At 43.8% G+C, this 15,981-nt stretch overlaps 1 protein-coding gene across 1 annotated transcript in view; it reads left to right on the top strand.

Annotated features, from left to right (window-relative positions):
- Positions 1-15,981, top strand: part of KCTD1 (potassium channel tetramerization domain containing 1) — a 68,252-nt gene that overhangs the window by 24,951 nt on the left and 27,320 nt on the right. The window contains exon 2 of the mRNA XM_058023931.1: positions 10,269-10,447. Within this exon, the coding sequence (XP_057879914.1) occupies positions 10,269-10,447 (179 nt within the window). The remainder of the gene's footprint in view (positions 1-10,268; positions 10,448-15,981) is intronic.

The following is a 15,981-nucleotide window of genomic DNA, read 5'->3' as shown; positions in this document are numbered from 1 at the left end:
CCAAATGGACTCAATGTCTTCAAATTTCAATTCCAGCTGAGAATATTTTATTACTGGTGGCTTCAAGAAACATCTGGAGAGTGCTTAGAGCTCTTGTGTATTACGTTTCAAATGTGTGGTTCTATCAGATCCTTTTGTCCCTTACCTTTTTCCTCTTAATATGGCCAGGAGACCCAGTAAAGAGTTTCTTGTATTTTTCTTAAGTGTGGTAAAGGTGATTCTAGATACAAAATTCTTCAGGTAGTCCACAAGTGGGGGTGTTTTTTTGTTTTCATGTTTGGTCTGAAGTAGATATCTTCTCTAGATGGGTCAGTGCTGTTTCTTTCTGCTCCTAGGCAAATTAATAAACCAAATTTAAAAGTGCAAAGGAAAGCAGGCGGCTGGCTGATTCAAAGGGAGAGGCTATGTTTTTCATCACCACCCTTTCAAAGCCTCTCTGAATCAAAAGAACCATTGGATTGCGAAGGCAAGACCTATGCCACACCAGAAGCTCCCAGTTCAGCAATTTTCCCAGGGTAAAATTATAACTCATGTTTCCTCAGCACAGGCTGTAACTGGCAGCGCTCCTTCTACTTCTAAGGGTGAAATCGCTGGGGGGAGAACAGACATCTAATGTGCCTCTGGAAGTTTTACAATGGGTGTTAGCCTCCCTTTGTGGAAAGGTAGATGTTCTTCTGGAACATACCCAAGGGCAGGTGCTATTCAAACTGGAGTGTAAACTGACTTCAAATAAGGCAGTACAGCTTCTTTTTGTTCAGTTTGTGAGTCAAATCTAAAGAAGAGAAACCCATTTCTCAAATTCTGGCAATTCATGACAATCTTCCAGTTATCCCACTGAAGTCTACATTTTTATGGGTCTTTGAAATCTTCAGATACAACTACAATTCAAGACATTAATCTTTATTCATGTACTGCTGATAGGATCTTACCTTGCAAACAAAACAGATTTTAACAATGCTTGTTTTTTAGTGTTACTTCTCACCAGAAGATTATTGGACAGATTGCAAATTTGGTCCAAGAAGATGTAACCATTTGGTTTCTTTCCCACTTAAATCTTGACACCATTTGTGAGGATTTGTTTGACTTAGCATTCAAATATATCAGCATGGTTCTGGCAAAGAGAAGTCCTTTCCTTCTAAACCCAGGAGGGAGTGTTTGTTGTTGTTTCTCCCTTTTCCTTTTGTGAAGACTCTTGCAAAATACGTGTAGAGTGCCTGCTAGAAGTGGATAAAAGGCAACAGCGCTTGAGTGAAAAGTCTGACTAAAAATTACATTATTAATAAATCTCAACCTACAAGTAGTCTACTTGGGAACAGTTGAAAGATGGATTGCAGTGTTCAGAGTTCCCCTGTTTGTTCCCATAGCTGTTCCTGGCCCAAACCCCGTGTGTGTGTGGTGAAGGTGGCTGTCACATTCCTGCCTTCCCTGGTGCAGGAGATGAGCTGGCAGATGCTGCTTCCCCCTCAGAGGCACTGGGAGCTGTTGACTGCTCTGTGCTGGGCTATTCCCTGGGACTGGGGAGAGCTGACTGAGTGGCTGCCTCTTGCAGGGAGGAGCTGTAGGCTCTGAATGGAGCCCCAGGGCATTCAGGTATGTTGTCTGCAAAGTAGCTGGCATGCCAAACCTCTTGCAGCAGGGATGAAGTGGTCTAAGATATTTGGATCTGTGCTTCTCGCTGGAATGAGTGAAGCCTTGTGTGGTGGGGAAGTAGCCTGTCATCTCTGCCCTTTGCAAAAGGTGGAGCTCCCTTTGTGTGTGCTTGCTTTCCTATGAAGTACAAGTAAATTCACGTTTTCTCTGCTACCTGAGGTTTGATAGAGGTACGAGAAGAAAAGCGACCTATTTTCCAGGTTTAAAGGAAAGTAAATGAAACTGTCCTCAGGGCAGCAGAAGCAAAGACTTTAGTATCAAGCTGTAGTGTTGTGGGCAGGGCTGCCAGGCTGCTGAAGGCTCTTCAGACCTGGAAGCCTTTCCCAGGGACTGTTCATCTTTTAATAGTGTTTCAGTGTTTTCTCCTTTCTCCTTTTTTTTTTTTTTTTTTTTTAAGTGTCCACAATGTCTGCAGTCATTCTGTGCTCAGACAAGGGAGCACTTCATGCTTACTGGCTTGTTTCTGCAGTATTTGATGGGATACTTGTCCCTCTTGCAAGTGAGAATAAAGAAATTTGAGTGAAGGTGACTGGAGCACTGCATTGTGTACACTACACTGCATTGTGTACCTCATGAAATATTTTGAACTGGTCATGTCCAGCTCAGGTGGCACAGCTCAGGAGTTACACTTTCATTCCTAACTTGGTTTCATTGCTAATTTGAGTAGATGCTGGTGCAGAACAGACAAGCCCTTGGTGGAGCCAGTGGCCTGAAATGCCAGCTGTCCAGCCTGCCCCTATCATAGGACACCCTTAGCAGCGTCATAGCAAGTCTGTTACCTTTGGTCCCATGTCCTGCTGCATCTAAACACTGTGTCCTCCAGCCTGGTTAAGGAATGTTTTTGCCTGCTGCATCCTAGCGTGAGCACCCTGTGATTAGAGTGTCAGGTGGGCAGTGGTGTGCTGTGCACTAACTGGGAGCAGCTTTCAAATCCGGTTTTGCTTGTAAATTAAATGGGCGCTTTTGCTGAGTGAGAATTGAATCGGCACCTCTAAAGGCTGTAGAAGTTCTTCCATTGTGAAAGCCCAAGTGTTTGTGTTTGGGGGTAGTGAATCTGGGCTAGACCCCCAAGTTTCATTTGTTGTTTTTTTTTAATAATACAGTGGGTTGCATGTATTCCAAAGATCCTGCTTCTATTAGAGGCTTTAGTCAGATTCTGTGCTGGCCATGTTTGCCACTTTCTTGACCCAAGCACAGCAAGTGTGCAAATCAGCCACCTCCTACAGAAGGGTTGTGCTTTGACCCAGGGAAGAAATGGGTAGGCAGTGCAGAAGAACCTGGATGTAATAAATGACAACATTTGGGCTGACCTCAGCACTACTCACCCAAACAAGCAAGGGGTTGAGTTAATATTCCATAAAGAGTGCAAACTTATAAAATATTTTGAGGGAGGTATTAAACTTTTGTCTGCAGTTTTGAGGCTTAGGGAGGTTTTCAGAGAACTTCATAAGCACTTGAGAAGATACATCCTGCCTCTGTAAATTTTGCCAGGTTTTTGGACTCGCCTTAACTGCTGTACTGGTGTAGGCACAGGCCCTCATTTGACTTCTGCCTTATCCATGATTTTTTTTTCTCCACCTAAAGATTTTTCTTAAGGGCTCAATGACAAGTTTCTGATGAAAGTGTGGTTAGAGCTGTTCTGCTCAAGCTAGTTGTGTGCTATAGACTTGGCTCCTCGGCTCTGGAATTATCAAGGTGCCTCCAAGCTCTTGTCCAAGGGTGGTTTTTAACTGTCCTGCGTTTCCAGGTAGGCAGCTTTCTCCACCCAGCACAATCAAATACCTCACTTCCTTCAGCCCTTTGCCTTGCATTTGGTTCTCTGCACCTGTGTCATTTATTCTAGGTCCTGGTCAGCTCTGAAATCCCAGCAAGGCTCATTTTCCCAAGGAAATGCCACCACATCTCTCCAGCGCTTGCAGCACTTAGCATGTGTATGTGCTCTGCAGTGCCAGCATCTCCAGGAGGAGAAGGCTGAAAGCAGCCAGAATTTGGGATGTGCTGCAAGGGACCCCTGTCTTGAGGGGCCAGATCAGCGCTTCACTCCAGGGACAGTGACTCTGGGACAAGGAGAATGTACCAGTTAAAATTGTCCCATCAGGTAAGTGCTCCAGTCACCACTGCTGTGGCCACTCTGGTGTGACCAGAGGTGTATTTATCACCTTTGTAGGCTTGAGCAATTGGACTATTTCAGGATACAGAGAGGACAGCCCAGTACTGTTCCTGACACCTTCAGGAAAGAGTTTCAGCCAAGGTTTTTGTTTCACAATGAACTGTACCCCACACTCTGGCTATGAAGGACCCTTCTGGGTATCTCTGTCCCCTCTCTCAGGTGGTCTTGTGACACTCACCTTTCTAAAATGCATTGCTGCTTGTATTTCTGCAAATAATACTGAGTGCCCCAAGCATGGCACTTGTGATGTGAGGAGTGAGCAGCTGCTTGGCATAGTAGATCTGCAATTCAGTGGCTCAGCATATCCAGAAAACCTTCCTGCTTTTCAAGCTCTCCATTGTATTTGACAGTCTTGCATAGGATAATTTGACCTTCTGTTGTATATTGACAGACATTCAGGGTGTAAAATGAAGCTTTAGAGATTTAGAATAATAAATCTAGCACTACTATTGAGTCTCAGTGGACCTGGTGTGTCTTAGCTTACTGTGGCATTGAATTGCAGCTGATTGTGTTTTGGGCCTGTTTCTCGTGTGACGCTCAAACACAATTGTTCTGGAGCTTTGCCTTATAAACATAATTCCTCATGTTCAGAGTCAGCAATCCTAAACCTTGCAGCTGTGAGAGAAAGGGCAGTTGTATTATATTGATGAAAGGCAAAGCATGACAGTGCAATCGGCATATTTTGCTGGGGAAAACAATGGGCTGTTTCTTTGTTTTGCAGACCCAGTGGCAGCAGTAGCCCAACCATGTCCTCAGGGAGCTACCAACCATTGGTGTCAGGGTGAAGAAGCAGAAGAAAAGGATGGATGTGCTTACATGTAAAGACTTTTTGACAAAGATCTGAGCAATTTCTTTGTGCTTCTGGGCTCTTCAGAATGAAGGTGAAGAGAAAGCGCCATGATGGCATGCACACCTTGAGATCAAAATGCAGTTTGCATGCTCTGTGTGGTGCACTCGGTCATCTCTGACCACCTTGAGGGCTCTGTCTGAGGGGCCAGCACAGCTGGTGTCATCTGTAGATGCTGAGTACCAGAGCCACAGCTAGAGAATTTGGTGTGAGGACATCACCAGCCCATAGAGGTACCCAGGGTGCAATTTTCCCCTGCCAGCAGGATAAGCTCCTGGGTTTCTTGGACATGTAGCTTTGTATCTCTGCCTGCTTGCTACACCTTCCAAAAGTGCTGTTTGTACTATACTGATATTGTTTATGTTGAATAAATACTTTCTCCAGCCTCTTTGTTGTGGCAACTCTTTTTGCTGAATTCAAAAAAGGGGGCGGGGGTACTTGTCTAAGCATTGTGGTGAGACCTGATGATGATGATTTTTTTAATCTTTAATGAAATGTTTGTTTTGAAAAAGTGCATCTTCAAAATGGGGACACTTGTGCAGGAGCCAAATCCGAGAGCGGTCCTAATGTTCCTGGTTTGGATGAGGTTCTTGAGCTGCACTTTCCCCCATCCCACAGGCACCCCAGAGATCAGCCTGCTGTTTATTTCAGAGTGCAGGCACACAGATGTCCCTGACACTTGAGTGATTTCTGCTCTGTGTTGGAGGAGAAGGGATTTGACACCAGCTTCTGAAGTTTGTTTGCTGTTTGGATTCATTCCCCATGCAGTGGGATATGTGTGTTCAGACTCTTCTGCTGGAGGTGGCTGATGTGGATGTGTTAACTGCTGTTTGCAGTTGTTCCTGGGCACCAAGCTTTTGTGAGGAGAAGCATCTGTCTCATGTCTCTCTGTTGTGTAAAAAGGATAATGAACACAGACTGACTTGATACTTTAGAATAAACTACTGCATGATTTTTTGTTCTAATGTCTATAACAGTTAAGCTTACCCTCACCTCCCTCAAAACGTCCAAGGGAGTTAGAAATGTGTAAATTTGAGTTTCTCAGCAGTAATTGCTGGGGCTTTGACAGGGAATACATATGCTACTGAGTAGCATATACACTTCTGGTTGGGCTGGGCTGGCTTACAGGGAAGGCATTGGCTAAAATAATTCCAGCCAGCAGTGTCTTAACCTGCAAACTAAAATGATCCACACAGTCTGGTGAGTCAGGCAGGCAGTTTGTGCTTGAATGTCGGTCCTTCTGTGCCTGAGCTTAGCTTGGCTTGTCTTGTGGTGGCATGGTTTTTGTCAATGTTTCTGTCTTAAGAGGGAAACCAGGATGACTTTACTCAAGACCACAGAGTGTAAATAACACTTAGGACACCAGTGCTAATATTTTGAGGGGAGGAGTAAGCCTCCCATCTCTTTGATTTTTGTACACTTAGCACATTGTAGTGACTCATGTTCCTCAGATATCTCCTTTTCCTTCCACTTGCTGCCAGAACATTGGCATGGTTCCTGTGTTATTGTCGTTTGGTAGTCCAGTTGCATGAGTGCACATCTCAGTGCTGCAGCTACTGTGGTTTGCTTCAATCCAGGTGTAAAGACTTACTCTTCAACAATGTTTTTGAGAGGAATTAGGGAGAAGATGGTATAGAAGAAAAGGCAGGAAGAGGAGAAGGGATTTGTAAGCTCCATGATCCTTGGCCCCCTTTGGTAGGAAAGCTTCTAAATTATATGGATTTTTGTAAATTCCAGGAGGAGCAGTTAAAACAGGGCTGCTTTTCCTTTTGTTGAGCCTCCAGGAGGGCTTGCCTAGAGCAGAAAATGTGAAGCAGATTCAGATATACTCTAAAGATCTGTGCCTGTGAGCTGCTTGTTGTGGAAAGGCTCCTTCAAATATCAACAAAGAAGTAGAGGAGCCCCAAACTGTCCTAAGAGCAGTGCTTTTGTGTGCTAAACCAAAACTGAAAAGTTTTAGACAACTTAATGGCCTTTAGCCTGCCTAGCACACAGATTTTGGCACTTTTGATTACATAGTTTCACTCATTCTGAGTGAAAGTGGGAACTAATTTTTATGAAAAGTTGTTGGAGGATCATCTGGATAATAATGATAAATGTTTTACAGGGTATTTGAAGTATTTTGGTCCATGGAACTGCTATAAAGCTGTATTTTCTGTTCTTACTTAATTTTTTTGTGGGATAAATAATAAAACGTTTGAGAAGGAAAGTTATGAGGGGTCAGCCTGTTGACAGCTCAGGGGGTCAGTGCCCATCCAGCCAGTGCAGGTGCTTTGTGCCCCACTCATGAACAAAGCTGATGCAGTTCCCAAGGCAGACAGCAACCTCTGTGATCTCCTGTGTGGGAACGGCCGTGGCTGAGCTCCGAACCCGTTCCTGGGCTCATGTCTCACCTGCCTGACACCAAGAAAGGTTTCTGAAGAGCTTTTTGATTCTTTTCATTGTCAGCTGCTCCAGATAGCTTGCTGGAGCCCATTGAGTTTAGTTTCTCTGACTCCTTTCTCTCCACCTGTAATTCTTGCTAAGGAATTGTATTTGTAATCACATTAGGTGGTGGAAGCTTAGCTTACCAGCAGTGCTTTGTTTTAATTACTTTTTACCAAAGCTTGTTCACTTCCACACTTGCAGTAATCCAACTCAAGCCATATATTTCTTCAGAGACTGTTTGCCCCTGTGTTATCCTTTCCATAGCTGAGCAATACAGTGATTTAACTAATGTAGTTATATAACTCTGGTCTGTTAAATGCTGTACCCATTGGATGGTGATCTTCTGTGCTCAGACAGTGCTATTGAGTTGTACCGCATTGAAAAAATGGCATTTTTTTATGGACTTGCTTCTCTGAATCCCATTTTTGCTTTTGTTTCTCAGGGGCAACTGCAGTAGAAATACAATTGTTTGATTTCAAAGTATCTCCAAAATGGTACTGAACTGTTTTTAGGCAGGGAAATGTGCTTTGTGGGCTGAGACTGGAGCAAGGTTAGCATTATTGTGCTTAATATCAGCCACTGAGAAGAAGAACTTTGTTTCATGAGGCACAATAAACACAGGTAACTTGAAGAGGAAATGTTGAAAAGGAGGAGGATGAAATAAAAGAGCAAAAGGTTTTACTATAAAGCGTTTTTATTTCTTGGGAGTTTTAGTAGGTAAACTGTGTAAACGGCAGCTTGGTTATGACTTGGGTTTGGAAACTGGTTCCCTTTTCTTATGCTTTGTGGGTTCTTTTGCCTTTTAAAATGCCCACAGTCCTCCAACCTATCTCCCATCCTGGCAGTGATCTTTATACTACACATTCTTCTACTGTTTTGTGCAGCCAGTGCTATCACAGCTATGCTGAATGAGGCTCCAGCCTAACTACAATATTAACCCTGCAAATCTGTTCATTTTCTCTCGAGCAGCCCCAGGCAGGGTATACAGGAGAATGTGTCCAATTGAAAAACTGTGACAGACTCGGTGGTGGTGCTGCACTGTGCAAAATTGCAAGAGAGCTATGTTTTTTCTGCCAGAGAGGATCCTATGAAGGGACATGCTGTTGTCTGTCTCATACAAGTGACAGAATTTGGTTTTTGTTTTAGTCTCAACTTTCATTGATAATGTTATCTTCATTTTTGCCAAACTGTCTGCTTTTAAGCACTGAAATGTATTCCTCAGACCTGCTGCTTTCCTCCTGCTTGCTAACCGTCCAACGCATGCTCCCGTACCCGTAGTTTGTATCAATCCTTGACTTCTTACTTTCACCTTTGTAGTTGTTGTTTTTAATTTTTTCTTCATTATTTTACTAAATACCGCTCTGCAGATCAGTAGCATCTTGGGTGGTGGTTGTACCACATAGCATTTGTAGCAGACATTAGTTTTGCATAGCGTGTGTATCTTATTTTGTCTGGACTTGTCTTCTTTGCGCTGCAGGCACCTCCTCCAGCAATTGTAGTGATTAAGCCTGGTATTTCTGCAGATTTATATTAACTTTTGCTTATAAAGAAAGAGAAGAAACCCAACCCTTCCCTCCCCCCCAACATCTAAACTAGATGCTTTTCTTCATTCCCTTAGTTTTTATCAGTATTAGACCGAAGCTTGCTTTTGCGTATGAAGAAAATTAGTTAAGTACCTTGTGGTTTATAGATGCCTTTTGTTACACACTACTGGGATTTATTGTGCAACGTCGGCCTGTAAATCATTTCAGCCAGACGATTACCTGGCTCGCGTTGCCTTTGTGATGTGAGCCCTTGAACAGCCATGGAAAATGGAGAAACGCTGGTTTTTGGGGGCGGCGGGCTGGGCTGGTGCGAGCGCCCGTGACTCTCTGGTGGCCGCGGTGCGCTTTGCTGAGGTTGGCTGCCTGGCTCCGAGGAGATGTTTACAAGGAATCCATTACTCTGTGCGGCTGAAAGACGGTGTTGAAAGAACAAAGGGAGTTTTGTGATGAAGTGTATCTGACTTCTCGCTGCTTTGCTTACCTTTTAAATGTAAAACTCGGTCATTTGCAAGGGCTTTTAGTTCTCAGGGCATCCCTATAAGATTCCACCCCGTGCGGAGCTGTCCTTCAGTCGAAAGCGGCGTTGTCTCAAAACCGCTCTCGAGAGCGCATTTCTATTTTAATCCCCAACTTTGCCTGCCGCCTGCCTTCCTGGCTCCAGCTCACCGCCCTGCCCTGCCCTGCCCTGCCCTGCCCTGCCCTGCCCCGCCCGCAGCGCGCAGGCGGCCGCCGCTCGCTCCTCTCCTCTCCGCTCCGCTCCGCGCTGCTGCAGCTGCAGCGCTCCCAAAGTTGGCTCATCCGCGGAGCATCGGCTCCGCTCCGCGCCGCTGCTGCGCGCCCATTGCCGCGGCTCAGAGTTGGCTCATCGGCGGAGCATCGGCTCCGCTCCGCGCTGCTCAGCGCTCCCAAAGTTGGTTTGGTTTCATCGGCGGAGCATCGGCTCCGCGCCGCGCTCAGCCCGGGGAGCCGCTCAGACCTGCAGCCTATGCGCGGCACGCCGGGGCAGCTGTCGCCATACGTATAACTTTTAAATGGAAAATGTCTTTCTCAAAGGCTGTCGATGTCCAGTGGTCTGCAGTCCATGAGCAGTTGACTAGTCCAGGTGTTTCTGCTTCTGTTCCTGTGCTATGTGAATTGGGAATTCAAGAGAAGAGTGTGCAGGATGGAGGAGTTGAGGGTTTGTATTCCTGTTCTGGTGGTACGGCAGTGACGGAGGGCTTGGGAAGGAACAGAAAGTCTACCTGGGGTTGTCTCAGTTGAGGAAAATAATTGCTCTCAGTCTTTGTGTCTGTACCTCTTTCTGTCAGTGCTTTCATCAGCTCTTAAAAATGAGAGTGACCCTTTTTGTTGGTATGGATTGACTGTCGCTAATAGTGTTCAGGAAAAACTTGTTTTAGAACGTGATTTCTTCTTTGTGGGTTCTATCAGTGCGTTTTGCCCCACTCATTTAAAATGTAGCCATTTCAAACTCTCGGAACTGGATTAGTTTTAAAAACTGCCGAATATTTGTCTGTGCTTTACTAAGTTAAAAGTCGTAATCTGAAGCTATGAGACAGTCCTACTGATTTAAGACTGGGGGTTTCTGTAAGGTTTGTAAGGAGATCATTAACCCGGGTCTATCTTTTCACAGGACAGTCGGCCCAATATGTCAAGACCTCTGATCACTAGATCCCCTGCATCTCCATTGAACAATCAAGGCATCCCCACTCCAGCACAGCTCACAAAATCCAACGCACCAGTTCACATTGATGTGGGTGGGCACATGTATACCAGCAGCCTGGCCACGCTTACAAAATATCCCGATTCCAGGTAACTTTAAAAAGCTTCTTCTGCATGTCTTTGGCAAACTCCTTTTCTTCCTTTTCGTGCTTGGATGTCCTGGGGCTGTCTCAGAATGATGAATTTAGCTCCTTTTGTTTCAAAATTAAATTAGCTTTCTTTGTTAGTAGGCAGTTAGAGACTGACTTTTGTTTCCCTGCTCCACTGTGTTCCTGACAAATGGCACTTCTGCAAATCCTGATACGTGTGTGCTGAAACAAAGCTGGGAGAAAAGAGCACTTACTTTCTACTACCTAGGATTCTGGGTTTGTGCCAGGGCACCCATGCTGTGGTTTGTTACATTCAAAAACTGTAGTGATACTGCATTTAATCCCAAAGGTGGGGGTGTTGGAGTATTTGTTTTGTTTCTTTTGGAACAGTAACCACTCTCCTGTGCTGTCAACACTCCATTTCAGATGTGTCACTTGAGGCAAAGGCAAGGTTGAATGAAATAAACTCCAGGACAGTATTAACTGAATACTTTTAGGACTTTTCAAATAATAGGCTCTTAACTCTCATGTACCTTTTGAATGAAGTATTTGTGACTCTGGTAGCTCACTGATATTAAGAAGAGAACTGCTGCATGTGTGTACAAACGGTGCCCCTGTAGAGTAGCTAAAACAAGAGCACATCTCTAAGAAATCTAGAGTGCATTTAGCAGTGTGTGTGGGCATTGCCTGGTGGTGCTGGCAGACAAGCAGTGTGGCTGGAACTCTCAGGGTCGGTCATGAGACAGCAGGAAGTCATTGTGTCCACAGTACAAATCTCTACCTTGCCCTTTGCTGCCCAGTCCTGCTCCAGAGGGCAGGCAGTGCTTCCATTGTGTTCTCTCCAGTCTGAGGGGGAAGATTCTCAGTTTCTTGATGCCACAGCTCTGACCTGTCTTTTCAAAGGGCGCAAAGCCCACTTCATGGGACGTGGCCTGTTCAAAGCCTGGGTTTCATTGATGTTGCTGCCTCTGCATCACCAGCTCACAGTGTTAGGTGGGCTCAGGCAGTGCTCCTGACGGGTGGGAGGAAGAGAGAGAGCCCTACACACAGCGAGGCACATGGCCCTTCTTGTGACAGCCTCCTCAAGGAAACCCGGCAGAGGGGAGCAAAAGGAGCCATGCCAGAGCCTGGGTCTGCCAGGAGAGATTGAAGTAATGTCTGGGAAAACTTGAACTGTTCTTAGAAAACCAAATCTGTTCTTTTGGGGTTTTTTTTTTAGAAGCTTCTTGTGTTCAGCTCCTAGTAGTTGTGATGACTTTGTGAATTTTTTGGTAGTTGGAGCAGTGATGGTGTCTGACACTGTTGTGTATGCAGAATGAGAGGCTGCTGCTTCTGTTTTCATGTCAAATTCACAGAGAGAGTATATTACTTCAAGTGAAGAAACACTAAAATGTCATTCAAAAATGTGTCTGGTGGCAGTGGAATTTAAGCTTAATGTATTCTGTGCTCAATTGAGCCATTGTAGCACTTGAAAGTGAAAGCTATGCCTGTAGTATCAAAGCCAGTTTAATAAATTAAACATTTTAAAAGCTCTTCAAACATAATTTAAAGAAAACCCAAACTCTGAGTTATAGTCATTCTGTTTCAAGTCGTTCTGACATGTGTTTGTGTTTCAGTTCTGACAGTGTCTTTTGAACCTCTTGATGAGTGAATATTTCCAGCTTAGCTGTTAGAACCTGGAATTCCCAGCCACTTCCAGAGCTTGAGAGATTTTTTTTAACATTAGCAGCTTCAAAAGAGCAATTACTATACTCGTTTGAATGTCAAGACAATGGCATGAAGCAATATGCCAGTAATCATGATATAGTTGTTTGGGTTTTGTCTGAGATTTTGCCAGGAGGTTTTTTTCCAGTGGAGGGTTGGGATGTATATATGTGTGTATATATATCTGTACATATTTATATAGAGAGAGTGCTAGGTAAAAATTATCCAGTAATATTTAGACATTAATACAAATTGTTTCTTGAAGCCTGACCTGGTCAGTTTCATATCTAGCTAGACTCTAACTTCATTACTCACAAGGTTTTTGTCAACATTGCTTGTATATTTCTTTTTCTGCCAATATCACATGTGTGAATGCTATCAAAACCAAGGAAGGTCTCATAGATATTTTTGGGCCAGTTGAAACCTCCTGAGACTTACTGTTATATGAAGTATTGTCTATGAAAAATAAGGTCTTGATTATCTTGCCTGAAAGAGCACTGCTCCAGGGATGAGTCAAGGCATCAGTTACAGGCTCCAGCCTGTAGCAGGTTGAGACACGAAAGTCATTAGGTTTCTGACTCGTATTACATGTAGTCTAAGGGCCAGAAGCCTAAAATGAACCTTTCATCTGTGGGCCAGGTACCAGAGTCATCTTTCTTTGTGAGATTGAAAGGGTGATATTCAAACCAGCAGCTCTGGAGTCACGCTGACTTGCTGGTGTGAGGGAGACCTATTCTGATGGAGCAGTCTCTGCTTTGGAGCAAGTGCACTCTTCCTTCTCCTTTTGGAGTCAACAGCCCTCATCTTGTACCTCGCTGTTTTCTTCTTCCTGGACAGTAGAGCACGAATTGGAAAGAGCACTTTAAAAAATAATTCCTTAAATGATATCAGGTAAAGACTTGTAGCTTGAAGGGATCATTTTCCATAATTCTTCTGTTAGGTTCCCCAACCTGGTTTGTGCCTTGACATGTAAAATGCCTACTGACAGATACCTATTCATCCCTCCAAAGAAACCTTGGTGTGACTGTAAAAGTGTCTTGCTACTGTTGCTGGATCCCTGCCCTTTGCTTTGGAAAGACAATTGTGGGTTTCTCTCAAATGCTCTTGTGCTTGAAGAAGCCAAAGAATCAGACCTGATCTGTGTTTTGGGCAAAAGCTGACTCAGTGAAGCATTCTGACAGACAAGCAGCTTATCTAATGGACGGTTTGAATTGAGTAATCCTAGAATTATAAATTCTGAAGCTAAAATAATGCTTAAAAAAACCCCTCAAAATTAATTTTAAAATCTACTAGCATATAATTTCAAAGAGCCCAGTTATAATCTAGACAAGGGAGAACCTATAGTTTTCACAAGGAAAATCCCTTATGAATACTTCAGCTCATCAACAGGCTTCAGATTCTCCCAAGAAACCAGTGGGACCATGCCTCAAACATGGTTTTATGAAGCTCAATAATACAACTTGCCAGACTTAGGCTTTGGGAAGAAGCCTAAGTTTGAATCAGCCTGTCTACCAAGAAGACCTAATGTGAGGTCTCGCTGCTGAAATAAATAGCAATTTTTTTTTAAGTCTGAGGAGGGAGCAGGTATGCAGCCATCTATATAGCTCTCTCCACTGAGACTGTAGACCTTGGTGCATTCAGCCCTGCACAGATTGTACAACCTTTGGTTTACTTACGTTACCAGATCTTGAGGTTAGTATCTGGCAACAGTCAGCTATCTGTTAAAGACTTGAGTGTCCAAAAAAATGTTTTAATCGCTTGCTTTTCGAAAATAAAGATTTTTTTAAATAGTTTTTTTTTTCCACTGCCCAGGGGAAAAAAAAAAAAAACCTTATTCCAGGAAAGAAAAATCCAAGATGAGGGTCTGCCAAAGGAGCCTTTCTCCCCCAAGAGCTCAGGCACATGCATGCAGTGCCTTTGTTCCCAGTGGTCACCAAAAAGCTTGAGGAGAACAGGTTGAGGTGTTAGGATTTATGATTGTGAGGAGAGGAAGCTGTGGCTGGTTAGCTCTGATACTTTAACCCCAGCAGCCTACTCTCCTTCCAGCACACAATCATCTTGCAGCAGGATCGAACCCTTTGCTTGGAGTCGGCATTCCTACATCTCTCAGCCTTAATGCTGTCTGCACGGCATCTACCAAAAGTTATTGTGCACCAGGCTGGGACAGCCTCAACTGAATATCCGAGCTGAATGGGAAGATGTTGAACTTTGATCATACAAGCATCAGCTGTCTGATATCTCTGATATCAGCAATATCAGCAGTGTTGTATATCTTGTATGTTCAAAGCATCTGAACTTTTAATTAGGTCTGTCCAAGTCATCTGGTACAAATATTTGCATAACACTATGGCATTGGATTGCCACTCCTATATTCCCACCACAGAATGGGAAGAAATCACTTAAAACTTGTATATAACTTTGTAGAGCCTTTTGGAGTATCTGTTTGTGTTGCTACATCTCCCATCTTGAGTTACTCCCTGCATATGAAGATGGATTCTTCTTATACAGTATTTCACAATCCTTCCATATTTCTGCCCAGGGCAATTTCAGGTTTTCATATGAACCAATCCATTCGTGTCCCAGTTTTCTTACCCAATCTTCACTCTCAGCCCTCAGGGAAATTAAATTTCACACACTTGGATCCAGTTAGGACACTGGCATTTTTTATTTTTTTTATTGGTAAGGGTTTCTTTTGCATCAAGAGCACAGAATTACTTAGGAGATTGTCCTTGGCCTTTTTTGACAGTTTGCAAGAAAGGATGTACTGTGAATCAGGCAGCACTGCTTGCCTGTATCACAGCTCTGGCAGTTTCTGCTATCAGTCCCCAGGTCCAAAACAAACTGACAAAATGGCCTTAGCTCAAACTCCTGCAAATTGCTGCACCATGCTGGAGACTCCTGTCTTGGTAGGAGACCTGCTGAGGTGAGGGTGGTCTGCACTTTGCATAGGCCTCCCTCTGTAACACCTCCATGAAAGCACCCTGTCACAACTTTCCTGCTCACCTTGGAAAGTGCCTCCCAAACTGCTCTAAGTTGTGCTAAACTTGAAGAAATACAAAATTTTCTAACTAATGAGCATTTGGTTATTTGGGTTTTTAAAGGAAAAATTGAGAGAGAGGTGTTACTGCATCTTTATTTCTCTGTCCTTATTTGGATTTATCTTCCTGAGAGGTACAGATCTATCTGTATCTTTCTAGAACAGCAGCATCAAGGGCAAGCTTCTGTGAAAGAGCAAGCCTCTGTGAAAATTTTCAGTATTGCTGTAACCAGCTTTGTCTGCTGTATTAGCATGAATGGTCCAGGTCACAGCTTTTTAATGTTTTGTAACATTCCTGGCAGGAGGGAGATAGGCAGAAGAAGTTGGCAGAGGGTCAGCTCAGCCTTTGTTATCGATCCTGTTTTACTCATCTCATTATTCACCTTTTATATTTCATCATTTGATTGCTGCATGGTCTTGTGGCAAGGAAGAGTGAGGGCTTGGGATAGGAAAATACATTGACTCTCACTGACCTGTTCTGTGACCCAAGATAACTGATTTAACTTTGAGCTTCACTTGCTTCCTATGAAGGTTAACAAAAAAGCAATTTGTAGAGTGCTTTGGGATGATGATTGAAAGTGTAGAAGATTACTATCTCTAAGCATAAATATTTATAGATCGAGTGACTGAGATAGAGGTTGATGATGTTGGTATCATCAGTAACATGTATTAATAAAAAATTAACTGTTGATTCATGAGGACCAGACTGAACACAGTCAGGCAGTGCAGTTGTGTTGGTTGGTGTAACCACATACACAGACTTGGACAGAAAATGGAAACAGAGCTGCGAATGA

Source organism: Melospiza georgiana, chromosome 1, assembly GCF_028018845.1.
Source record: "Melospiza georgiana isolate bMelGeo1 chromosome 1, bMelGeo1.pri, whole genome shotgun sequence".
Lineage (NCBI taxonomy): Eukaryota > Metazoa > Chordata > Aves > Passeriformes > Passerellidae > Melospiza > Melospiza georgiana.
This window is presented reverse-complemented; position numbering and strand designations above follow the sequence as displayed.